The following is a 24,038-nucleotide window of genomic DNA, read 5'->3' as shown; positions in this document are numbered from 1 at the left end:
CCCCCCCCCCCCCACACCTCCTCAAGAAACACTGAAGGAACCTAGCACTATCAAGTATGACAAGTTGATATTTTTGTTCTTCCAGCCGCTTTACCAGGGCAATATAAATGTTTTGTTGTCGTCCCCGGTGCGCCCTAGATTTTTAAAACCTAATGTCAGCTACTAGGCAGTGCAAGGCTACAAAGTAGATATGAGATCGCATAGAGTATGACGGAAAAACGCAATTGCCCGGGCCGAAGGTATTGTCAACCTGAAGGGTATTTTCAAACCACCATAAAAGGCCACAGGAAGATGATGTCAAGGATAGGCCACTTTGAAAGTAGCTATAGATTCATGTCATATATATGTACAGTGTCGGGCTGCTCTTAACTAGAGCGAGGCTGATCATCCGCCAAAATGTCCGGAAGATCTCGGATATCAGTCGTTTCGTTCGTGTTCACATCTACAAGCCGGATTGCCTCCAAGTGAAGTGGGCCCGTGGCAAGAGGGAGGAGTTTGAGTTCGGTCGAGTGGCAAGTTCCTGGAAGGAGAGGGCTAATAAAACATCATGTTAGAGAAGTAAAGGGAAAGAAACATAGTAGGGAATGCTCACCCCACGCGAATATCCGTGCTCAGGCTGATCAGTTCGGCTTCCTGACCAGCCACACTCTTTTGCCTCGCATGGACGACATTATCGTCAGTCACCGCCTCGGCTACTTGATCCTCTTTCCGGCTAGTAATAGATGATGAAGAAGGCCGAGCAACATGACCCCGTGGATCTACGCGTTTCCGCTTGGGGATGGCAATCAAGGCAAACTTTCGAGGAACGCTTGATCGATTGACAATGAAAATATCCCAAGAGAAGACAGAACCAACCTGCACACGAACAGGTCCGGAGAAAGAGATTGTGATACCCACATCTGTGACCGAATATGCTCGTTCTCGTAGCGAGCTTCGATGGGAAGGGGTCACACCCACTTGAGTTGACACTGATAGACTAGTAGGGCGGTTCGTCCTTTGCAGGGCTGGACTGGGCCCCCCATAAGTCGGATTTAAGGCGACTGAGAAATCGACATTGGTTTTCCACTGCATAGAAATACGTGGCTTGCAGTCATCATCCACAAGAATAATTGCTTCGAGAGATATGTCCAGCGTGCTAACCAGGGCGGTAGACGATGGATTGGTCTCTGGGCCATACTCCGGTGTGAGTTTATACACAAGAGTCACGTCGTCTCGTGGCCGGCAAGTAATAGGAAGAGTCAGGCCCGGTGTGTCTGACAGCGACTCTATCGTTCCCTCTGACAGGTGAAGCTTCGCTTTGTCAAAGGAGACCTCGCAAGCCAGATAAGGGGTAACCTCGAAGTCAAGACTGGCCACAGTCATCGGTATAGCAGTGTAGGAGCTCAGCCGAGAGTACCGAATCCTTGCACTTGCCGCGGGCACAACACGAAATGGATGACCATGTTGTTGCTGGATATTGTAAATCGGCTCCTCGTTATATGTCGTCGGTACAACCCTCAATAGTCTGGAAGCAGGGAGGAAAGGCTCTTTATGGTTGAAAGACTTGCCGGTGGATAGAGATTGCAGCATATTGGTTGATGCGGGGACTAATGAAGGGAGGTAGTCATCCTCCGAATCCTCTTGGCGGCGAGCGTCAGCCGGATTCAGACTGGCAGAGGCAATGAATAAGAGAGAGGGGTGTTGGATTCGAATACGGGGACGCCCTATCAACCAATTAGTGATGTTCAGTTCATGATATCCAACCCCAAAATCCAGATAACAACTCACGCAGTATAGTTTCAATGTTCCAAACCAGATAGACATGATTCCCATTGCCTTCATCGCCTTCGAATTCATTGAAAACCACCAGTGGATCCTCATTTCCTCCGACAATTCCTGAGAATATTATATCACGAGTTGGCGTGAGATTCTCACCAACCGATTCTGCTGGATCGACAGCAAAGACATCGAGCTTGACCTCGAGACGTGGCAGATAGTGTTTTAAGATCGTTTCTGAGCAATCAGACAGTCTCAAGACAATACGGACGGGCAAAAATTCATCTAATGGCTATTAATGAGTAAGAGGCAACCCATATCGAGCCTTTGGAAGTGCATACCAAAGAACAATAGAGACCGTTGAGGGATTGACGAGAGGACAGAGGGGAGATCATCAGCTCCATTTTCTAGAGCTGAACTTAGTGCGGCCTCAATATCGAGTGTCGGAGCATGCGGCACAACTGTATCAAGAATGGCATGACGCAAGAATTCACCCGGGATCTCCAGACCAGGCATTGCGACAACAGATGTCGCAAAGGAGTCGATAAAGTGGCTCTTTAGAGCTCAGGAGATAACCGATAAGTGTTGATACGGTCGACGCGAAGTACCAAACGCGCAAAAGCGCGGAGATAATTGATGAAGCTCCGTTTTCACTTCTCTCTCATAGCCTCTTCAACACCATTCACAATGGATCCAACCAGCAACCAAGGCTCTGCCATATGGCAGCAGGCACAAAATGCCGATGGGCGCGTTTATTATTACAATATCCAGACCAAAGCCACACAATGGACCAAGCCTCAAGAGTTGATGACTCCGGTTGAGGTTTGTATTTGATCGCAAAATGTTACGAGCTTAACTGACTTCTTTGTAGCTTGCTCTCGCAAACCAGCCATGGAAGGAACATACTACAGATGCTGGGCGCAAGTACTGGTACCACGCAGAAACCAAGGAGAGCACATGGGAGATGCCTGCAGTTTACAAAGATGCGCTCGCACAGGCGCCTGCCCCCCAGGCAGCCCCCGCGTAAGTGCCTTCCCAAATTTAATTCTCTCAATGCTAATCGCATGGTAGTGCGCCTTCCTTTGTGGCAGGTGGAACCTCTTTCTCGCAACCCCAGCAACGTGACCGTGAAGACTTTGACCGAGGTGACCGCGGTGACCGCGGATACGGCGACCGACGCGGTGGTTACGGATCATATGAAACAAGCGGCATGGTTGCTGCTCCAGAATACAAGTCGCAGATGGATCCCGACTATCATTCTCTTGAGGAGGCCGAGGGCGCCTTCATGAAGCTGCTCAAACGCCACAACGTACAGCCCGATTGGACTTGGGAAGCTACAATGCGCGCCACAATCAAAGACCCGCAGTACCGGGCTCTCAAAGATCCGCGAGACCGCAAGGCAGCATTCGAGAAATACGTGGTCGAGGTTCGCATGCAGGAAAAGGACCGAGCGAAAGAACGATTCGCCAAGCTTCGCGCGGATTTCAACACTATGCTGAAGCGGCACCCTGAAATCAAATACTACAGCCGCTGGAAGACGATTCGTCCGATCATTGAGGGGGAGACCACCTTCAGGTCTACCAATGAGGAAGACGAGAGGCGCCAGCTTTTCGAAGAGTACATCCTTGAACTGAAAAAGGCTCACGTCGAGCAAGAATCTGTCACGCACAAGGCCGCTATGGATGAGCTGATGGACATCCTGGGCTCACTTAACCTGGAGCCATACACGCGTTGGTCCGAGGCTCATGCTATCATTCAGTCTGATAGCAAGTTCCAAGGCGATGACAAGTTCAAAACTCTGAGCAATTGTGACATTCTAACTGCCTTCGAAAATCATATCAAGTCTCTGGAGAGGGCCTTCAACGATGCTCGCCAGCAACATAAGGCAGCCAGAGCCAGAAAGGAGCGTAAGAACCGCGAGCAGTTTGTGGCCCTCCTCAAGGAACTCAGATCTCAAGGTAAGATCAAGGCGGGCGCCAAGTGGATGAATATCTGCCCGATCATTAAGGATGACCCCAGATACCATGGCATCCTGGGCCAGCCGGGTTCGACCCCTCTTGATTTGTTCTGGGATATGGTGGAAGAAGAAGAGCGCGCTTTGCGTGGACCTCGGAACGACGTTCTCGATGTGCTCGATGTAAGTTCTCTCGGATTAAATCGAATCGTTGCCTATCTATACTAACCAACGGATACCAGGACAAACGATACGAAGTTACGGCCGAAACTTCATTTGATGAATTCAATTCTATCATGTCTGCCGACCGCCGCACCTCCAAGATCGACCCTGAGATCCTCAACCTCATCTTCCAGCGTATCCAAGAAAAGGCAATCCGACGCACGGAGGATGAGAAGCACGCCGCCGACCGTCAACAACGCCGCGCCGTGGACGCACTCCGCTCTCGCATCAAGCGCCTCGAGCCGCCTGTGCGGGTCACCGACACCTGGGCTGAAGTTCAACCTCGCCTCGAGAAATACGAAGAATACAAGGCACTCGAGTCCGATGAGCTTCGGGAGTCTGCGTTTGAGAAGGCAATTCGCCGCTTGAAAGAAAGAGACGAGGATGCAGAGCGAGATCGCGAAGCACACTCTCAAAGCCGTGGAGGTCGGCGAGATTACGACCGCGGTGATCGTGAATACCGCAGTGGACGAGGAGAACGACGAGGACCCAGCGGCCAGTCCAACCGCACCCCCGAAATGGATGCATACGAAGCAGACCGTCGCAAGGCACAGGCCGACCGCGAACGAACTTACCGCAAGGTCAGCGGTATTTCCCCATCTCGTGACCGTCGCGATGAGCGTGGAGACCGTTACCGTAGCCGGGACCGTGACTTTGACCGTCCCCGTACTAGAGACCCAGACCGACGTGAAGACGAGCGCGAGCGCCTGTACCGCACTCGTGGTGATCCCCGTGGAGGTCGTGATGAGCTTGATTATGGTGGTGGTACTGGTGGTGTTGATACTCGTAGCGTGGCCAGTGGTGACCGCCGACGCCGACGTGACAGTGATACCGAGAGTGTGGCCAGCCGGTCTGCCAAGCGTTACCGACGTGACAGCCGTGAGCGAGAGCGCAGCAAGGGTCCGCGAGCCCCCCGACGGGAACGCTCCGCTATTCCAGAAGAAGAAACCGAGGATGCGAAGAAGGACGAGAAGGCCATTCACTCTGGCAGCGAGGAAGGAGAGATTGAAGAGGAGTAGATGGGAGTGAATATTCTCATTCACACTTGACTTCATATGCAAGTAATTTCTGCCCTTCAATACACATGTAGGATATTGAGCTGAATCTATTGCAATCTCATTTGCTCTCTTCCACGCCTAGTAATACCCTCTAGATATCTACTCCTCCGACTTGTACACCAAAGATAGCTTGGGCTCACCCTTATTGGTGATTGTCAAAAGTTGGGGTCCGAACCATTTGAGTCTCCCATAATGTCATTCCATCGTTCACTAATTGCACTTCTAGCAGATGCGGCCGTCATTTTACTAGGGTAGGGACCTCTTTTAGGTTATATTTTGTCTTGCAATTTCCCTTGTGAATTATCCATGAGTGAAATAACTCATAGTCCTATATGTGTACCTATATATCCTCCCCCGTGGATCGTACGTATTTGTGACTGACTTCATGTATCGTCTGAGACTTGCCATCTGAACTAACCCATGGAAGACAAACTTATGCTGGTAATATGTAATGCAGAGGTTTATAAACATGTCATATTATATCTTGCAAGAAATGATGCTTCATACAGTTTATACAAGCAAACTTCATGGGTGCTACGAAGTATATATATGTCTTCACATTAGCTCACTTGTCGTAAAAAGGGAATCTAATTTCAAGATATACTCATAGCTTTCTTGATAAATATACTTCAAAATGGTCTCAAGTCTTATGCCACTATGTGTATTCATGTTAGGGGTTATGTTCATCCACGAGGGAAAGCGTTAGCTATATGGGGCTGATCTAAGGCCAAGGTAACTCCTCCTATTCTCTCTCTCTCTCTTCTTCCTCTCTCTGCTTTCTCATTCTACTTTTTCTCCGCTCATTTCACTTTCGCCCCCATTCGACTCTCGCTTCATTGTAGGATATGGTTAGTTACTCCCAGATCATATGCATATGTACCCTTCCAAACAAAACACATATTAACACTCTGTACCAAGGTTCCATCCTATACGCCTGCCAACATGAGTACCCTCTTATGTCCCAATGATCAGAGTGATCGGACATGGTGGTAGCCACCGATTCCAAATACGTAGTGGATGGCATTACAACGTACGTACAGAAATGGACCCAGAACGACTGGAAGACACATAGGGGCACTAGTTGAGGACCAGGACCTCTGGTTTTGTCTGCTTGGAGAGATCGAACGAGCAGATGATTACGCGATTTGTGTGAAGTTTTGGCACACCCCGAAGGAATGGAACCTAATGGTGCATCGCTTTACCAAAGAAGCTGCTGGTGGTGACGGTGGATGTGATGGTTTCAGAGATACTATCAACATTCGGGACTAAAGGGAGCACAAAAGCTTCGATTTGGAAAGAAAAAAAGAGAGAATAAGAATTTTGAGCATCTGAACAACAATGGGTTGAAAACTATCTATCTACACGACGTAGAGGCAATGAACTTGGCAGCCTTTCAGCAGTCACCTATTCCATGCCATCTCCGATCTGAAAGCAACCTCATCACCAATCCATTCTGACGCGAAATCCATCTTTAAACATATCATAAAATTCATGGAAGAGCTTTTTTTTTGGAACCCAAACCCTCCAACCAAATGCAAACATAAGAACTCCGTTGGAACAATAAACCATGCCGAACCTAATCCACCATTAAAATTTAACAGGTGCTAGTGAAAGATCTGCAGACATGTGTTCCCAACCAGGGGCCGATAACTCTGGATATGATATAGAAACCCAGAGCAAATCAAGCAGGTTGCAAGGCGAATAACGATGTAGGCATTTGTTGATTGACTGACGAATGGCGACAGGTCGCAGAAGTATATGAGCGTACTAGACCAGGGATAGCAGGTTGTGAAGCAGGTCACTACCTTTTAGCCGGGGTCACTGTTGCCATTTGCATCGTCATCATCGCCATCGTCGTCCGAGAGACCGTCGTCGGCACCGGGAGAGGGCCCGACGCGGTGACGGACTCCCTTGCCCCGAACCGCCGAGGCTCCGCATACGCCTGGGATCCCCATTAACCACATGATCTTCCAATCGCCACGGCGCCTCTTGCGCCGCTGCTCATGGTCGCGGCCATCATGTTTGTGACGGCGGCGACGATGCTCGTTGTGGACGCCCTTTTCAGTTCTCTTCTTCCAAGAAGTACTGTGGAATACTGTTAGCAAAGCACTTATACATGGAATTGATAGTCCCCATCGATGAGGTAGAAAACTTACGAAATTGCCTGCCAGCTTCTGCTCCTGGTCCATTTGACTGTTGTACTTGTTGATACGGGGGCGGTAGCTGTTGGGGTCACGACGGAAAGTGACATCCAAGCTCTTCAAGAACCGGTTGCAACCACCGACCAGAGACTCGGGGGTCTGAGCACGAGCGTTCACGGATGGCTGGCCATCGAAGACGATGACACGATCAGCCAGGTAGGTGGCCATGATGAAATCGTGCTCGACAATGAAAGCAGTCTTCTTGGTGTGCATAATGAAACGCTTGATGACACGGGCAGCGACAATACGCTGCTCGGAGTCCAGGTAGGCACTAGGCTCGTCAATCAGGTAGATATCAGCGGGCATACCAAGAGCCAAGACAATAGCGACACGCTGCAATTCACCACCGGACAGGTTCTGGACCTCCTGGTCGATGAAGTCATCCATCTTCAGGGGCTTGTAGACATCAGTCTGGAACTGAGGAGACAGGAAAGCAGTCTTGATACGCTTGAAGAAGAGTTGGCGCACGGTACCCGTGAACTTGGGGGTAATCTTCTGGGGCTTCATGCTGATGTTCATCTTGGGGACGGAGATAAGGCCATCGGGCTTCAATGCACCAGCAAGCATCTTACAGAAAGTGGTCTTTCCAGTTCCGTTCTCACCCATCATGACAACGATTTCGGAGTCGGTGAACTTTCCGGCATCGACCTTCAGGTGGAAGTCGCCCAAAGTCTTCTCCATCGAGGGATAGGCGAAGGCACGATCCTTGTCGGCAATGAACTCCTCGCCCGCTTCGGCAAGACGGAAGGTGAGAGATTCCTCACGGAATCGCAGGTTCTCGGTGGGAATGTGACCGTCCAAGAAGATGTTGATACCCTCACGAACGGAAGAAGGCAGAGTGACGACACCGTAAACAGCAGGACGACCATACAACACGCAAATGAAGTCGGACAAGTAATCGAGAACGGACAAATCGTGCTCGACAACGATGACATAGTCATCGGGGCGGAGGAGGCTGCGGATTGTACGGGCAGCAGCCAGACGCTGCTTGACATCGAGATATGAGGAAGGCTCGTCGAACATGTACCTATATTAATTAGTATTAGTAACGGATAGGACTCAACGGCATAAATATAAGAAATGAAGAACATACACGTCGGCCTTCTGCACGCAAACCAGACCAATGGCAAAACGCTGAAGCTCACCACCGGAAAGGTGACCGATATCACGCTGCGCAACTTGTCGAAGCTCTGGACGAATATTAGCAATTGAATTCCGATATATTGGATTGAGGAAAGCGCACCGAGGACGTCCATAATCTCATCCTCGTTACCCAGCGCAGCGCGCGCCGAGATGAGCTGCTGAACCTGCTGAATAGGTCCCTTCACAGCACGGGGAATCTGATCGACATATTGAGGCTTCACAACCGCCTTCAGATTGTCTTCCAGAATCTTGGTGAAGTAGTCTACCACAGTTAGCAACGTCGAATAGAGACTGTGGTGCATGGACTATGGTGCTTACTCTGCAAATCGGAACCACGGAAGTACTTCAGGATCTCCTCCCAGTCAGGAGGGTTGTCATAACGACCGAGGTTAGGCTTGAGCTTGCCACTGAGAATCTTCAACGCGGTACTCTTTCCGATACCGTTTGTTCCAACCAGACCGAGGACCTGACCGGGACGGGGCATGGGAAGTCGGTGAAGCTTGAAGCTGTTGGCCGAGTAGCGGTGGGTGACTTGGGTCTCGAGGTTGGTGGGCAAGTTGATGATGTGAATGGCTCCGAATGGGCACTTCTTGGGGCAGATACCACAACCAATGCACAGGCGCTCGGAGATGAAGGCGATCTTAGAAGTGGGATCGACTTCAATGCAAAGCTTGCCTGTGCGGACCACGGGGCAAGACTTCTTGCACTCTTGACGACATTTCTGTAACTAATTAGCCTCCGCGAACACCGTGAAATATCATATTGAATCGCGTACCTTCGGTTTGCACTGTAAAGTTGAAAAGATGTGGTGTGAGCCAGACATTCGAGAGAAAATCTTATTAGTGGGGGTATTTCGCGACGAACCTTGTCACTGTTGATGATCGCAATACTATAGAGAAAAATATACTGTTAGCTAGTGATATGGCACTTCAAAGACTCCGGAAACATACCGGGTAAGCTTGTCAGACATGGTGGGTGGATGTGGTTCAAAGAAACCGTGTGTATGAAGCGGAGTGAAAAAAAGAATCAGCACCAAGTGGAGGAGGGGCGGAGTGTTGAATTGGCCGAATAAGCGCTGTCGCAGGTAAATGAACTGGGCTCAGCAAAAGCACCAAGTATCTCTGCGCAGACTCGACTAGAAATAAGACAAGAAGAAACACTACTATCAACGAACGAGGGGCGGCAGAATTGAATGCACTTTGCTTTCTGTGGGCTGTGGTGCCTTAGGCCACATCTGCGTCACTTATTTATCAAGGCGGTGATTGGCTGCTGGCTGGGACTCGGATGGGTGGTTTATCCGAGATCCGTGAGCCACGTGATGAGTCACGGTGTCAGGTGGCAAGCGAACACGCTAGTGTGAATTAGGTCAAGCGTTATTGATGCCTGATAGATTGGGTGTCTACTTTCCCTGCAAACCAAACCGAAGCAAACCCTCCAGTCAGTCCCCAAGTCTTAGTTCTTCCAAGTCTCTCGTCTCCTCCTCCCCCAAGTTTCCAGCTTCACGCCTCCCCCACCCACCATTTACTTTCCCACATTGATCGACAGATCCCCCGCTTTCGGGGTCACCACGCTATGGAGTGTAAGTGATTTAATCTTTTCCTCAAGCACAGACGTGCCGACTGAAGCATTCGCCGCGGTACTTCTCCGCGCTTGTCGACCCACTGCACGAATCCTTGAATCCCTCTATTCTGTTCCGATCGGGACAGTTTTCAACTGTCGTCGATCAAGGAGCGTGTCATTGTGTTCTCCGAGTCTGGTTATGTGTACCAATCTGTCCATTGATTTGGCTTCCAGCCTGGCCGCGTCCATCCCACCCGTTATCAAAAAACATACTCTTTCATCAAAATCAATATCCTGTTCCATTCCGCTAGGTTTTGGGCTCCATTTGACTGCGATTTGGGTCGCGTGCCATTGTTTTACCCGTCCCTGTCTCTTTCATGCTTCTCCTAGCCCAAATTGAGCTTCAATGCTGACTGCCCCTCGGTAATAGCCTCTGGCATGGTGATCCCATCTGCTCAGGAACACCCTTCTACCTCGACGATGTCTAATGGCTACCCTATTTCGCCCGTCCTCGACGATACCCACGCGGATGGCGATGCGGTAACGCAACGCGAACGCAGTCCATCCGAGCCCATGGAGTCTCACCCCGTCTCCGAGTCCTCCCCCGAACCCGATGCCGCGGACGACTCATATGACGGCGCGTCCGCCGATTCAGATGCGGAAGATGAGGACGCAGTGGAGGATAACAGCGATTATGACGCGAACACATATAGCCGTGAAAACTCTTCATCCCCTCAGCCCGACCGCGGTGCGAAGCGCAAATCATCACCGGTCAGCGAAACCGACCTGATCAGACAAAATCCCGATCTGTATGGACTTCGACGAAGTGGTCGTGCTCGTACGACACGCCATCTCGCCGACTCATCTGATTCAGACTCGGATGATGTTGCACCACGTACCAAGCGTCGGCGCAAAGATCCATCCCAGCAACCATCTAAGGCCTCCCGATCGGCTACTGTGTCGTCCCTATCCGAGTCGGACAGTGATGAGTATGGTGGAAAGAGCGCTCGTGCTAGCAAAGCGAGAAGGCGACGTCTCCAACAGACTACTAGCTATGAACCTTCATTGAATGAGGTTCGCTTCTCAACGCGAACCGCCAAGAAGGTGTCAAACTACAACGAGGATGATGAGGAAGACGAAGCCATGTTTGAAGAAGACCCGGAAGATCTTCCACCGAACTACTGGGCGGAGAGTTACGCAGAAGACACTCGCCCTGCTGTCGACGTCGTCTTGAATCATCGGCTCAAGGAGGGCATCGACTCAAAATCTCATGATCTTGGCCGCAACGACTTTGAGTTTTGTATTAAGTGGCAGGACAAGTCACACTATCATGCTACATGGGAAAGCAATGAATCTATTTCCAACTTCCGCAGCACGCGACGCGTGGATAATTATGTTCGCAAGGTGCTGAATGAGGATATTCGGTTGCAGTATAGTGTCGACGCCCCTCCTGAAGACCGTGAAAAGTGGAACCTCGATCGCGAAAGGGATGTTGAGGCCATAGAGGACTACAAAAAGGTTGAACGAGTCATTGGCGTACGCGATGGCGATGATGGCATCACGGAATACCTTGTCAAATGGAAACGTCTATTCTACGATTCCTGTACTTGGGAACCCGAGGACTTGGTTAGTGAGATCGCACAGCGTGAGATCGACCGATTCTTGGATCGCACCGCTCGACAACCCATCTCCGACAAGAACGAGATAAATGTTGCCACGCGTAAATCCTTCGAGCCCATCCACGGAACCCCTAGTTTCTTGCAGAATGGGGAACTCAAGGACTTCCAAGTCAAAGGTCTAAACTTCTTGGCATTCAATTGGGTCAGGGGTCGCAATGTGGTTTTGGCAGACGAGATGGGTCTCGGAAAGACTGTACAAACTGTTTCATTCATCAACTGGATGCGTCATGTCAGGCGGCAGCAAGGGCCATTCATTGTCATCGTTCCTCTGTCTACTATGCCCGCATGGGCTGATACATTTGATCACTGGACACCGGATCTGAACTACGTTGTGTACAACGGCAGTGAAAAGGCACGTTCCGTTTTGCGTGATTATGAATTGATGGTCGATGGGAATCCCAAACGTCCAAAGTTCCACGTTCTATTGACAACTTACGAGTATGCAATGAACGATTCGCCGTTCCTTGGACAGTTCAAGTGGCAATTCATGGCAGTGGATGAGGCCCACCGTCTCAAAAATCGCGATTCACAACTTTATATCAAGTTGTTCGAATGGAAATGCCAGGCACGCCTCTTGATCACCGGTACCCCAATCCAAAATAACCTTGCTGAGCTTTCAGCACTAATGGATTTCCTCAATCCTGGCCTCATTGAAGTCGATGTCGACATGGATTTGAATTCAGAGGCAGCATCTCAAAAGCTTGCAGAATTAACTAACGCCATTCAGCCGTACATGTTGCGGCGTACTAAGTCCAAAGTTGAGTCTGATCTTCCCCCGAAGACCGAGAAAATCATTCGAGTAGAGCTCTCCGATGTCCAATTGGAATACTACAAGAACATTTTGACGAAAAACTACGCTGCGCTAAACGACGGGAACAAGGGGATGAAACAGTCTCTTCTGAATATCATGATGGAATTGAAAAAAGCTAGCAACCATCCATTTATGTTCCCCAACGCAGAAGCAAAGATTCTGGAAGGCAGTAGCCGTCGAGAAGATATTCTTCGAGCCATGATCACCAGCAGTGGAAAGATGATGCTTCTCGACCAACTCCTCCGCAAATTGAGCGTTGATGGCCACCGAGTCTTGATCTTCTGTCAGATGGTTGGCATGCTTAACATCCTGAGTGAGTATATGGAGTACCGTGGTTACAAATATCAACGGCTAGATGGAACTATCCCGTCTGCTGCCCGTCGCTTGGCAATTGAGCATTACAATGCCCCCGGTAGCACCGACTTTGCATTCCTTCTTTCAACCCGTGCAGGTGGTCTCGGTATCAACCTTATGACCGCAGACACTGTCGTCCTGTTTGATTCGGATTGGAACCCCCAGGCTGATTTGCAGGCTATGGCGCGTGCTCATCGAATCGGCCAAACAAGGCCTGTCAGCGTTTACCGCCTTGTCTCAAAGGACACGATCGAAGAAGAAGTCATTGAAAGAGCTCGCAACAAGCTCTTGCTCGAATTCATCACCATCCAGCGTGGTGTCACAGACAAGGAAGCCTCTGAGATGCAAAACAAGATGGCTCGTGTGGTTGCTGAGCCTAATTCCACAGACGATATTTCTCGGATCCTCAAGCGCCGCGGTCAGAAGATGTTCGAACAAACCGACAACCAGAAGAAACTGGAGCAGCTTGATATCGATTCCGTCCTTGCAAACGCAGAATTACACCAAACTGAAGAGGCCGAGCAAATCCAAGCCGATGGTGGTGAAGAATTTTTGAAAGCGTTCGACTTCGTCGACATCAAAGTTGATGATCTCACCTGGGACGACATCATTCCAAAGGAACAGCTCGAGGTGATCAAAGCTGAAGAAAAGCGCAAAGATGATGATCATTATCTTGCTGAAGTCATTGAGCAAAATCGACCTCGCAAGCGCCACGCCCCCACAGACACGACAGATTCACGAGAGGAACGCAAGGCAAAACGCCTCGCAAGAGCTCAAGTCAGTATCGATGATGGCGAGGAAGAGAGCGCCTCATTGGATCCCAAGCGCCCCCTCGGAGAAAAAGAATACCGTGCGCTTTCTCGAGCCTTCCTTCGCTACGGCGATCTAGATGACTCGGAAGACCTCATCCTCGAGGATGCTAGGCTACAAACCCGCGATCGGGGCACCGTTCGCGATGCTCTTCATGAAATTACCGACAAGGCAAACTCGCTCGTCCAGGAAAGTCTGGATCAATTAGAGGCCATGAAACAATCAGGCAGGAACCCCACGAAGAAAGAGCAGAAGGCCGTCTTGTTCGACCACCACGGTGTCAAGCGACTGAATGCATGGACTATTGTCGAGCGTCCACCAGATATGCGCCTTATCCGAAGCATCATCAAAGCATTGGCTGATTTCAGAACATTCCGGCTCCCCGAGGCTACCAAATTGGCGGATTACAGCTGCCAGTGGGGTGCTCGTGAAGACGGAATGCTTCTCGTGGGTATCGCACGCCATGGTTTTGGGGCGTGGACCCAGATTCGCGACGACACTGAGCTTGGCCTCGGCGATAAATTCTTCCTGGAGGAACACCGAGTGGAGCGAAAGACACAACGCCTGCAGACCGAGGAGAAGGCAACAAAATCACCCGGCGCTGTCCACCTTGTCCGACGAGCTGAATACCTCATGTCTGTTTTGAGAAACAAGTACAATAACAATGCTACAGCAAGAAGGGCAGTTGACAACCACCACCGCAACAATAAGCGTGGCTCACGTGTCTCCGGTAGCGGCAGTGTCTCCGCCTCTCCGGCGCCCTCGAGCTCTCGCAGGCCTGAGAATCCCCGCAAGGGCCATCGTGAATCTGATCGATCACGGCCCCGTCCCCACACGCATGGTAGCCGGGAGGGAGACCGTCATAGTACTCCCAGCCATGACTCTCGTCCACGGTCTGGTCTTGATACTGATCGTCCACGCCATCGTCTATCTGACGCTTCTAATGATGAGCTCCGTCGCCGCAAAGGTCATGAGAACGGTGGTTCTAATAAAGAAGACATGGCCTTCATGTTCTTCAAGCCTATTGTTGCCAACTTGAAGCAAGTGTCAATGATCACTGCCAAAAATTACCCAAGCAAAAACGAGCGGGCTCAGAAACTCCGTCTTACCCTTGTGAAGATTGGTGAATTCATTCGCAATACCCTGGAGGGCTCGCAATCGATGCCCTCCTTGGAGGTCCGACTCTGGTAAGTCCTCTTTACTATCACATTTACCGTTCACGTTCTGACTTGACTTTCAGGGATTACGTTTCACTTAATTATTGGCCAAACAAAGACGCCAGTGGTGCTAAGCTGCAGCAGATGTTCAATAAGGTCATGGAAGCTAGTAAGGCTTCCAAGGCCTCTAATGGCAGCTCGGCTTGAGGAGTTCCGTATCTCATCAGCACAATGGGTACAGGTGTTCTTTGTTTCAGTTCAACTTCACTTTAGCACGGTTTGATGACATGCATGTTCAGCGTTTCTGATATCAGATATCTACCTATCATTTTTCTTTTTCTTTTTTGATGATAGACACTCAGCGTATTTCTTTTGCCATCTCTGCTCCCTCTACTCCCTCTACAATGTTCCTACTCCCAATCTTGGACTACTTTATTCCGGTATTTCTCCTGCATTCGACTCGAGGTTTTGAAGTCGTTGTTATTGTCATCTCCTTCAGACATCTCGCACTATTCCTTGAACTGTCCTCGTCAAGGTGACCTCCGTCTCTCTCTTATGCTCTTTGTTCGTTGAAGGTACATATGGATGCAACTTGTTGCATTGCATTGCGAATGGCGTCGACTTCCTCGCGTGAGCCCCAAAAGCACAGAAAGAAGAATTTTCGAAATGAGCATGACCTACGGTCTTGGATGATCACTGCATGGCGTGTTTGGGGGTTTCTTTCTTTTTTTGTTCCAATATTCTCCAGTGGGGGAGTTTTGGACTGGCTCTCCAAGGTCTTTTTTTAAAAACCATGGATTGAGTCAATCATACCATATCCCCTTTGCTTTAGTTTGCTTTTCATGTATTCTCGTGAGCATACCAGGACTCTTCCTATGGAAGCATCCGTAATAAAGAGCAGTTTGTTTTTTTTCTCAGCACATGTATCTTATGGAGTGGCTGAAATGGCGTCTACTAGTTTCCTAGTCTTCCTGGGATCATTCAGGGGGAGCGTGTTATTTGAGATTCTGCGCTTATATTTCCGGTTGGAAGCAACGTAAGACTACTCCGTAGAGTCTTTTGGCTTCAGTATCAATTATCATTTTAAGCCTACAAGTATCTGTAAACCATTGCATATAGACTGCAGGTGTAAGTAGTTCGCTCAAACTACATCTACATGTCGGCAATGACCAAGATAGGGTTAGTCTAAGAGTGCATCCGGCTGTTGAAGGGCTCGAGCTTCTCGAAAATAACTCATCTCTCCAGTATTGTCTCTTCTGATCATCGCCTCCTAGATTTTTATCTATTGCAAAGTAGTTCTTAATCATGTCGGAATACAATCTTGAGGTTCCAGCGTCTTGTCCGTTCCATGTGCGGTGTTTGAACCAATCCATGTATCTTTTCCGGGAACACGACAACTATGATCAGTACCCAGATATTTATGCGAAGATATGCCCAACTCCTAGCAAAAATGGGTAGATCTCTATGTCTTCTCAAATACAAGCAGACAATTGATGAATCTAGAAAGCTCCGAGCCCTTGGTGATAGGAAGAACACCGAGCACGGTGCTTCAGACGACCCTAAAGCACCCGCCTACTGGAATATTTATACCGTCCTGAAGCATACAATCAACCCGGGTGGCCGGCTGCCCTACCTTGTGATCGCCACTCACTGCCATTTCGACCACATCCTAGGCATTGGTCTGCTCCCACCAACCGACTCAGGGCCGCAACATCAGAATGTAGACCAGAGAACGGGACCCATAACGGCCGTTCTTTCGTCGGCACATAACAAAAGCCACATCAGTCCATGGAAGCAGGTCTATTGCCACTCGCCCTCTAAGAAGTTCAACACAGAGTGCCTATATTATACCATCGGGATATGGGCTCAGGATCACTAGGATTTCGTGTACTCGCCGAGCACGTCTATAAACGTTCCTACTGGAATCACCATTTTCCACACACCGGGCCATACCCCAGACTCCCTAACATGGTATGACAAAGACTCCCGTCTCCTCTACGTTGGAGACAGCTTCTACGAGACCAAGTCCGAGGATACGAAAGAATGTCAATTGGAAGGAGAAATGCGCGCCCCGATCCTCTTTGAAGAAAGAAGTCATCTCTTAACCTGGTGGAGGAGCTTGGACAAAGTGTTGCAATTTACAAAGGAGCAAAATGCTCAGTTGGAACACCAGTACACTAGATCCGGACCACCACCGCGTGTGGCGATATCTGCTTCGCATGTCACTACTACTTCGCCTGATGCAGAACCGTTCTTGTTTTCGATACGGGCATTTATGTCGCGTATCCTTCGGGGCGAAGTTAAAACGACACCACCCGATAGCGGTGTACTTCCTTTCAAGGACGTCATGGTCTACGACGATGGCCCGCAAGCTGCTGCTTCGAAGAACTTTGAGTGGATTGTCTGGGCACCTAAGCGAACTATCGAAGAGGGCGTCTGGGAGATACCGAGAGAAGAGTTGTCGTGATAATTTTGTGTTTCGATATAAACAAATCAGCACCTCTACTCCAGAAAGAACTCATTTATAAGGAACACGTATGAATTCTGTTTTACAACTCCGTATTGACAACTGTGGCATGGATTCTTCTATCTAGCCTTACATTATAATGCCCATGCGAGAAGAAAATCATGATTATTGACAATATAAGTGTAGTGATCACCCACAGTGGTGAGCTGTCATTGAGCGAGAGAGGCCTGTAAGCCATACAAAAAAAAAAGAACAAAGGAAAGAAACAAAAAAGGCTATACATACATTCCGTTGTAGGACACCTCTCTTTGGCGTGGATTTGAAGACACAGATAAAAAACGTACACATTAACGCCATGCACGCCGGGATATGAGGGGACAGTAAATAAAATGGTAACTGCAAAGTGACGGAATACTGAAGGCCAAGCTAACCGCGCATGGCCCCAGAAGGTTGAGGGGAAAAGGAGAAGCAAAGTAGGAGGTTGAGAAGAGAGAAGATAGAGAAGGAAAGGCAAGCCACCTAAGTGCTGCCCTCGATAGTCGGCACCTCTGCCGACTTCGCCAGCTGGTCCTGTTGATTTTGGAATTGCTGCTGCTGCTGTTGCAACTTTTCCAGGCTGGTAGTTAGGTGTGCAGGTGGTACTGAGCCAACCATTGCACTGAACAGCCCAATCTCAGCATCAATGAGGTCGTCAAAGATAGCCTCCTTCTCGCGCCATGCGCGCTCGCGCTGCGGGCGAATTGTCTCCCATTCGGCTTGTAACTGTGTAGCCTCCTTACCAGCCCACGCGATCTGTCGACGCAGAAGACGGTAGAGGTCGCGCGGGGGGAGGGAGAGCTCCGATGCGTCGAAGTCGAGCTCCGGGCCAAACTCTGGCATCGAGGTCTCTTCGGGATCGTGTGTTTCGGCTGTGATGGGGGCTGGAACAATGGTGATTGCTTCGGTGTGTGGCTCAGACTCAGTTCCCGGCTCCCTGGGCTGGGTCAGCTTCAAGCGGATGCGTTGCAGCTTCGAGGCTGGGGTGCCAGTAGTGCTGGCCGGGGTGCCGTGGACTTTTGAGATGGAGTCAATTGGGCGCATGGTGTCGGTTTCATGAACGGAGCGCATGTGCTTGGTCAGGGCGTCGGAGCGGGTGAAGTTGCGGTCACATTCTATATTTCATTGTTAGTATTCGAGGTCTATCAACATCGTGCCCCGTTTGGAGGACTCGAGTCTGTTGCTGAGACAACATACCAGGCAGAGTGCAGTAGAATGGCTTCTCGCGGGTGTGACTTCTCATATGTGCGCGAAGGGCATAAGCACTGGCATGCGTTTGACCTTTGCGGGTGCAATCGGTCCACTCGCACGAGTACCGTTTCTGTCGGCTCCCGATGTGCTCGTTGTGTAGGTGCTGCACCAACCCATCCATGTTGCCGAGGTCGCCAGCGTCGCACCCATCCCATCGACAAATAGTGACCTGGTCGGTGCTCTGGCCGCTATAGTCATCTTCTTGATTGGTGCCAAGGAGGGTGAGGATGCTGGGGGAGTTGGGGATATCGCCAGAGCTATCGGAGGAGATCGAGGCAGTCGGGGACGGAGGTGGGATGTTTTCGTCTTGGGCAGAGGAGAGAGGAGTCTGGCGATCCCAGGACGCGACGCCGGTGCGACGACGCTTAGAGGGCGGCAAGTTGGACATCGAGGGCGAATGCGCGCGGCTTTCATGTTTCATGGATTCATGATCTGAAGTCTCGAGGGATCCCACCGAGGAGAGAGGAGAACCGGGAGAGTCTCGTGAAGCCATAGTGAATGGTATAACTCGTACAGAAAAAGGGAAGTGGCAACAAACGAATTGGATCCGTCTATTAGCTATGCCGTAGATGTCGCGCGAGGGAGGCCATCGTATCCCATCACGTGTTCAGGCGTGAGTATGAGATATGTCACGTGACTGGCCGCGAGCTGGCAACAACTGAACACCCTTCTCTCCTTCTTTGTCTTCTTCTTCCATTGTCCTTATCCTTACATGTACAGAATATGGACTGATCATCTCTACCTTTATTATGCGATGTATCATTTCCTAGAACCTTAGGTCGATTTATTTACTAATGCACAGACCTCCTTTCTACTGGTGGACCACACTAACCCAATGGTAAGCTTGCCTTTGCTCTCTATACACACTACCCTATAAATGGAACAATGCAACACCGAATATCTTCACTGCCCTATGCTTTATGATGATCACCGAAGAATTTGCAATGCTGACAGTCACCAATCACATGTGAGATTGTATGTTGACTCCTCTACACTTGATCTGATCTATACAACAACCCATTGGCATCACAAACATCTCTCATTTGCTATGATCCACGTCTAATTATATGAAGATATATTGCAGGAACTCCTCAGTACCGAGGCCCAGAAACTGTGTGTTCCTCCAAAATAGCATCGATCTCAGCCATCTCGGAATCCGTCAGCGCCTGTGCACCGCCCATGTTCTGAACCACCTTGTCCTTCGTAGTACCCCCAGGGATGGGAATAATAGTAGGCATGCCGGGCTTGCCACTTTGGGTCCGGATCCATGCCAGTGCAATCTGGGCAGGAGCAACACCTTTGCGAGTAGCAAGTTCATTGACCTCGTTGATGAGCTTCAGGTTGTGTTTGAAGTTATCTTCCTGGAACCGGGACATGTGGTGCCGAATGTCATCGTGGGGGATATCAGCCAACGAGGTCACAGCTCCAGTCAGAACGCCTCGGCCAAGTGGCGAGTAAGCAATAACGGGGATGTCGAGCTCGGCACAGGTTTTGGCAACGTCATTCTGGAGGATATCGGTAGACCACAAGGACATCTCAACCTCGACAGTAGCAATTGGGTGCACCTTGTGACTAGAGAAGCAGTTAGAATTGAGTTTATCCATAGGAATGTCTTCACAAAATACTAAAATCGAAGATAAGGGGCACATACGCTCGGCGGATCGTCTCGGCATCAACCTCACTCAATCCAATTCCTCCAATCTTGCCCTCCTTGACATACTCTGCGAGTACCTTGATGGTATTCTCAACGGGGAACGCGGAATCTTGTCTCGCGCATTCGAAAATGTCGAGCTTCTTCGTGCCATCAAGCAGACGCAGACATTCGTCTACGCTACGACGGATGTTCTCTTCCGAGCCATCTGGGACAAGCTCGCCCTTCTTCAAGCCACCCTTGACACTGAGAACAACCTTTTCTGCGTTCTCGGGGTACTTGGTGAAGTATTTGTTGAGCAAGTGCAGAGAGTTGTACTCTGGAGTACCGTACAGCTCACCACCGTTCCAAAAGTTGGCACCCAGTTCCAGGGTCGTGTTAAGAGTCTCAAAACACACCTCCAATGATGGAGGCTGCGCATTCCAGGTCATTCCTAATTTCATGGTTAGCATAATGTCGGCCAATTGTGGTGGTTGCGGGAGGATCGCACTCATGGTGCCATAGCCAATAGAGCCGACTTCCTTTCCAAGTAGAGAAGGCATGGTTAAATATAGAAGGTGAATGTGAAAGCTCTAGCGGAGATGAGATAGTTGGTTGAATGTCGAACTTGGTGGGTTGCGATAGGCCTTTTATGGTTTTCAAGATAGTACCCCGCCGTCGGGTTGGATTTCTCGCAGTTAAGATATTCCCAGGTTATTACTGCGACCTTCGTGCAATCACTTGGTCCGTCTAGAGAAACTCTCGTGCTAATTACTACAGCCCTCAACTTCTCGTCCGGCCTCCGGGCATAACCCGCGGATTGCACTGCTGATATGTTCGGAGTTGTGACCGGAAAACGAACACGGAGTTAAGGGAGTTTAGCGTTCAATCTCCATACGGGTGCGAAGTGGTTGATGTCTTGTAAGCTGCTCTTGCTACTACAGCACATCACTAATTGACGGTAAATCGGCTGCAGAAAATGGCTACACTAGACGCTTGGTCGCAACATCTCATTTCTTTTTCCTGAGCTTCCCGCGTACTTCGCATAATTTCGCCTGAATGGCCGCTAAATTTGAGAACATGACCAAAGTTTCAAACTACAACATACGGAGTAGAGCCCAGTTTCTGTCTCTGGGAGATGCATAATTCAGTCTATCTAGGCCTTTTGCTCAGGCCTCTTAGGCTCCGGGCCGTGCCGTGCTGTTCGTGGCTGGCTATACCGTTGGTGGCTAGCTGACAATAGAATACATACTCCATATATCTTCCTCAGGTAGCCATGACACAACACCTACAGCTGCTGATCAATTACGGTGTGGTTATTATCGATAGATCAGCTCAGATTTCTAACGACACCCTATTATGAACAAAGATAACTGGTCCACGTTGCTATATATCATGTCTGAGGTCTCGGTTTACATGGAATACAAGACTGGACTCTCATTGTAGCGACAAGATATATGCACGCTGATGTTCAATGTACAGTGCAAGGCCACTTTGTGTAACGCAATAGATCTCGATGTCCTCGTGGGGAGAACTTCTACCTGATGGTCAGGCTCGAAGGAATAGCATATAAACGAGGACAGATACCACCTAAATAATTCAGATTGCACTCTCTCAATCATCGAAAACATCCTAGAACCTCAAGTCTTCAAATCTTCAAACCTTTTACTATCACATAAATTGACAAAATGGTCAACGGTGTCATTCGCAAGCCAGGCCAAGACAGGCAATTTTACTTCTTCTCCGGCCTCAAGTATGCCACCATCGAAATTGGAAGTAGCTTCAACGACAAGCTCATTAAAGGGCAATATTTCGTGCGCGGAGAGTGGTCCACCTTCAAAGAAGCAAACTGGGGCAGTGCCGACGCTGTGGTCCCAGTACCTGGCGTTCCCAACTCCTTCTACGTGTTTCTCGGGGGCCACTATTTCCGAGCCATCATCGACCCCGCCAGCCAGAAGGACTCCATGCAATACAGTGGTGTCAAGACTATCGAGTCGGAATGGAAGCCTTTGGTGGATGCTGGATTTGATACTGTGGATGCTGCCATTCCCGATCCTACCAATGATGACATTCTGTTTTTCTTCCGAGGCACCAAGTCTTTGAAGTACAGCTACTCGCAAAACAAGGTTGTCGCAGGACCTAAGCCAATCACCACCTATTGGCCTGGCATTGGTAAATCCGGCTTCGAATCCATCGATGCCATCTTCAAGACCCCCAATAGCAACAGCTATTACGTTTTCAAAGGTGACCAGTACGCAAGAATTTCATGGACTGGAGGATGAGATACCCTGGAGGTTGGCCCAAAGATCATCCGTGAGCACTGGTCATCTTTGAGCTGGATTTGATTTGGAGGTAGCCCTTCAAAGCGGAAGCGATTCCTTTTGTGTCTTGGCTGTTGATATTGCTTTCATTGTGGGATATGACCTTTCAACAAGGATTGCATGCGATCCTTTCAAGGAAGGGGTTTGCCCCTTAGGGTAGATGCTATGTATCTAGTCCATTCATTATATATTCACCGAGAAGTAAATATAACATGCATGTTGTGTATTGCTTGTACTGTGTGTTTGACTGTTCTAGTAACAGTGATGAGTACGACATTGCCTTCCAGAGTCAATACCACAATTATAGGTTGGGAAGATCTTCACTAGAAACAAATAAAACCACATCTAGCATACTAGTAGTACATAGCATAGAATTAGAAATAAGCATAGCTTTTTAAGTTCACATTTTCCAGAATCAATATCCATCGTTTCCTCCTGTCTTCGTAGCACTGAACATCCTCATCACAATAAGCCATCCAATCCAATCTCATCCGAGCTGTCAATTGCATTCTTCAATCGATGCTCCAGCTCCTTATACAAAGTATCAAAGACAACAGGGAGATCCTCGGTTGTAAGCTTCTTGTCCGCATTCCAGCCGGGTCCAATCTGAATGTTCTCGATCGGTTTGTCGTTACTGTGCACATGTTTCACGGTATGAGTGTAGCCCGCCGAATCACCGCTATAAGTGGGCGTGTAAATGGTGGAGCTTGAGTAGATAATTTGCGTTGTTTGTGTTGGCTTCATGTTCTCCGTATCCTGCTTGGTCTCGGTGCTGGCAGTGGGCGTGGCAGTTGGTGTTGCGGTTGAGGTTGCGGTTGAGGTTGCGGTTGAGGTTGCGGTTGAGGTTGCAGTTGCGGTTGGCTCTTCCAACCCTAACCCTTGCAAGAGGCTATGGATGTACTTCTGGGTGTCTGGAATAAGTCTCTGTGCTTCTGTTAGCAGTGGTTCCTTCAATGACAGAGTGCGATGCCTGAGGGACTAACTGGCGATCGAGATTCAAGCTTGACGACTTGTCCGTTTCCGATCTTTTCATCTGTCTGTTGAATTGGATGCGCGTTTACAATAGACACAGCCAGAAGTGCCACCACCAGGACTGAGAGCCATGATGCCCTTAGAATAACTTGCGGCATATTGTATGGATTTAAGCGTATCTGCGATAAAGTGGTGGGTACTTGAGGATGGGTACTTCCCTGAGGATAGGGGATAGGTAAATTTCAAGCATCACAACTATTATAAGATTTAACGCTTGAGAGGCCGATCCATAGCTTTATTTTGAAGACTACCGAAATTACCGAAATGCCAGTCTGTTATCGTTTGGAATGAGGCTTTATAGTATTTGAATGCCGATATTTATATCCCTGGTGTATCTTCCTTTTTCTTCTTCTTGTAGATCAATTCAAACTTTACTTTCTCAACTGAGATGGTCTGAAGAAACAGTCTGTCTTATGAACCTATCTTGATACTGTAGCAAAATGAATTTTCCCTGAGCAAAGGATTCCTTGGTGGATCTAGGGGTCTATGTCGATCCCAATAATGACAGACCACATTCCAAAGAAAAATTCTCCTGCGAATCAAGTGCGCCCTTGTTAGATCATAATGATTCTGCCAAGGAGAAGGGACTGGAATGAG

General features: G+C 49.2%; 9 protein-coding genes across 9 annotated transcripts; 4 read left to right on the top strand and 5 right to left on the bottom strand.

Annotated features, from left to right (window-relative positions):
- Window positions 1–365: 365 nt before the first annotated feature.
- PEX2_101540 (TRAPP trafficking subunit Trs65 domain-containing protein) lies at window positions 366–2,271 on the bottom strand (the record flags this gene model as incomplete). Its single annotated transcript, XM_016747424.1, has 4 exons — window positions 366–534; window positions 593–1,703; window positions 1,768–1,992; window positions 2,097–2,271. The coding sequence occupies 4 exons, from the start codon at window positions 2,269–2,271 to the stop codon at window positions 366–368; spliced, it is 1,680 nt and encodes a 559-aa protein (XP_016601744.1).
- Window positions 2,272–2,442: 171 nt separating this feature from the next.
- On the top strand, window positions 2,443–4,950 carry PEX2_101530 (snoRNA-splicing protein PRP40; the record flags this gene model as incomplete). The annotated part of the gene is made up of 4 exons (XM_016747423.1): window positions 2,443–2,577; window positions 2,627–2,778; window positions 2,827–3,892; window positions 3,952–4,950. The coding sequence occupies 4 exons, from the start codon at window positions 2,443–2,445 to the stop codon at window positions 4,948–4,950; spliced, it is 2,352 nt and encodes a 783-aa protein (XP_016601743.1).
- Window positions 4,951–6,797: 1,847 nt separating this feature from the next.
- PEX2_101520 (ATP-binding cassette domain-containing protein) lies at window positions 6,798–9,303 on the bottom strand (the record flags this gene model as incomplete). Its single annotated transcript, XM_016747422.1, has 7 exons — window positions 6,798–8,217; window positions 8,284–8,380; window positions 8,434–8,595; window positions 8,652–9,054; window positions 9,109–9,120; window positions 9,198–9,222; window positions 9,284–9,303. The coding sequence occupies 7 exons, from the start codon at window positions 9,301–9,303 to the stop codon at window positions 6,798–6,800; spliced, it is 2,139 nt and encodes a 712-aa protein (XP_016601742.1).
- A 602-nt stretch (window positions 9,304–9,905) lies between these two features.
- PEX2_101510 (chromatin-remodeling ATPase CHD1) lies at window positions 9,906–14,911 on the top strand (the record flags this gene model as incomplete). The annotated part of the gene is made up of 3 exons (XM_016747421.1): window positions 9,906–9,912; window positions 10,324–14,734; window positions 14,788–14,911. 3 exons carry the CDS (start codon window positions 9,906–9,908, stop codon window positions 14,909–14,911), a joined length of 4,542 nt encoding a protein of 1,513 aa, XP_016601741.1.
- Window positions 14,912–16,154: 1,243 nt separating this feature from the next.
- Window positions 16,155–17,171, top strand: PEX2_101500 (MBL fold metallo-hydrolase; the record flags this gene model as incomplete). Its single annotated transcript, XM_016747420.1, has 2 exons — window positions 16,155–16,502; window positions 16,584–17,171. The coding sequence occupies 2 exons, from the start codon at window positions 16,155–16,157 to the stop codon at window positions 17,169–17,171; spliced, it is 936 nt and encodes a 311-aa protein (XP_016601740.1).
- Window positions 17,172–17,690: 519 nt separating this feature from the next.
- PEX2_101490 (C2H2-type zinc finger protein) lies at window positions 17,691–18,951 on the bottom strand (the record flags this gene model as incomplete). Its single annotated transcript, XM_016747419.1, has 2 exons — window positions 17,691–18,322; window positions 18,405–18,951. The coding sequence occupies 2 exons, from the start codon at window positions 18,949–18,951 to the stop codon at window positions 17,691–17,693; spliced, it is 1,179 nt and encodes a 392-aa protein (XP_016601739.1).
- Window positions 18,952–19,549: 598 nt separating this feature from the next.
- PEX2_101480 (aldo/keto reductase family protein) lies at window positions 19,550–20,651 on the bottom strand (the record flags this gene model as incomplete). Its single annotated transcript, XM_016747418.1, has 2 exons — window positions 19,550–20,030; window positions 20,110–20,651. The coding sequence occupies 2 exons, from the start codon at window positions 20,649–20,651 to the stop codon at window positions 19,550–19,552; spliced, it is 1,023 nt and encodes a 340-aa protein (XP_016601738.1).
- A 1,125-nt stretch (window positions 20,652–21,776) lies between these two features.
- PEX2_101470 (Hemopexin/matrixin) lies at window positions 21,777–22,370 on the top strand (the record flags this gene model as incomplete). The annotated part of the gene is made up of 1 exon (XM_016747417.1): window positions 21,777–22,370. One exon carries the CDS (start codon window positions 21,777–21,779, stop codon window positions 22,368–22,370), a length of 594 nt encoding a protein of 197 aa, XP_016601737.1.
- Window positions 22,371–22,871: 501 nt separating this feature from the next.
- On the bottom strand, window positions 22,872–23,539 carry PEX2_101460 (uncharacterized protein; the record flags this gene model as incomplete). The annotated part of the gene is made up of 2 exons (XM_016747416.1): window positions 22,872–23,333; window positions 23,393–23,539. The coding sequence occupies 2 exons, from the start codon at window positions 23,537–23,539 to the stop codon at window positions 22,872–22,874; spliced, it is 609 nt and encodes a 202-aa protein (XP_016601736.1).
- Between the last annotated feature and the right edge of the window lie 499 nt (window positions 23,540–24,038).

This window comes from Penicillium expansum (genome assembly GCF_000769745.1).
Source record: "Penicillium expansum strain MD-8 chromosome Unknown contig357, whole genome shotgun sequence".
NCBI lineage: Eukaryota > Fungi > Ascomycota > Eurotiomycetes > Eurotiales > Aspergillaceae > Penicillium > Penicillium expansum.
Note: the sequence above shows the minus strand (reverse complement) of the source record. Positions and strands in the feature narration are given on the sequence as shown.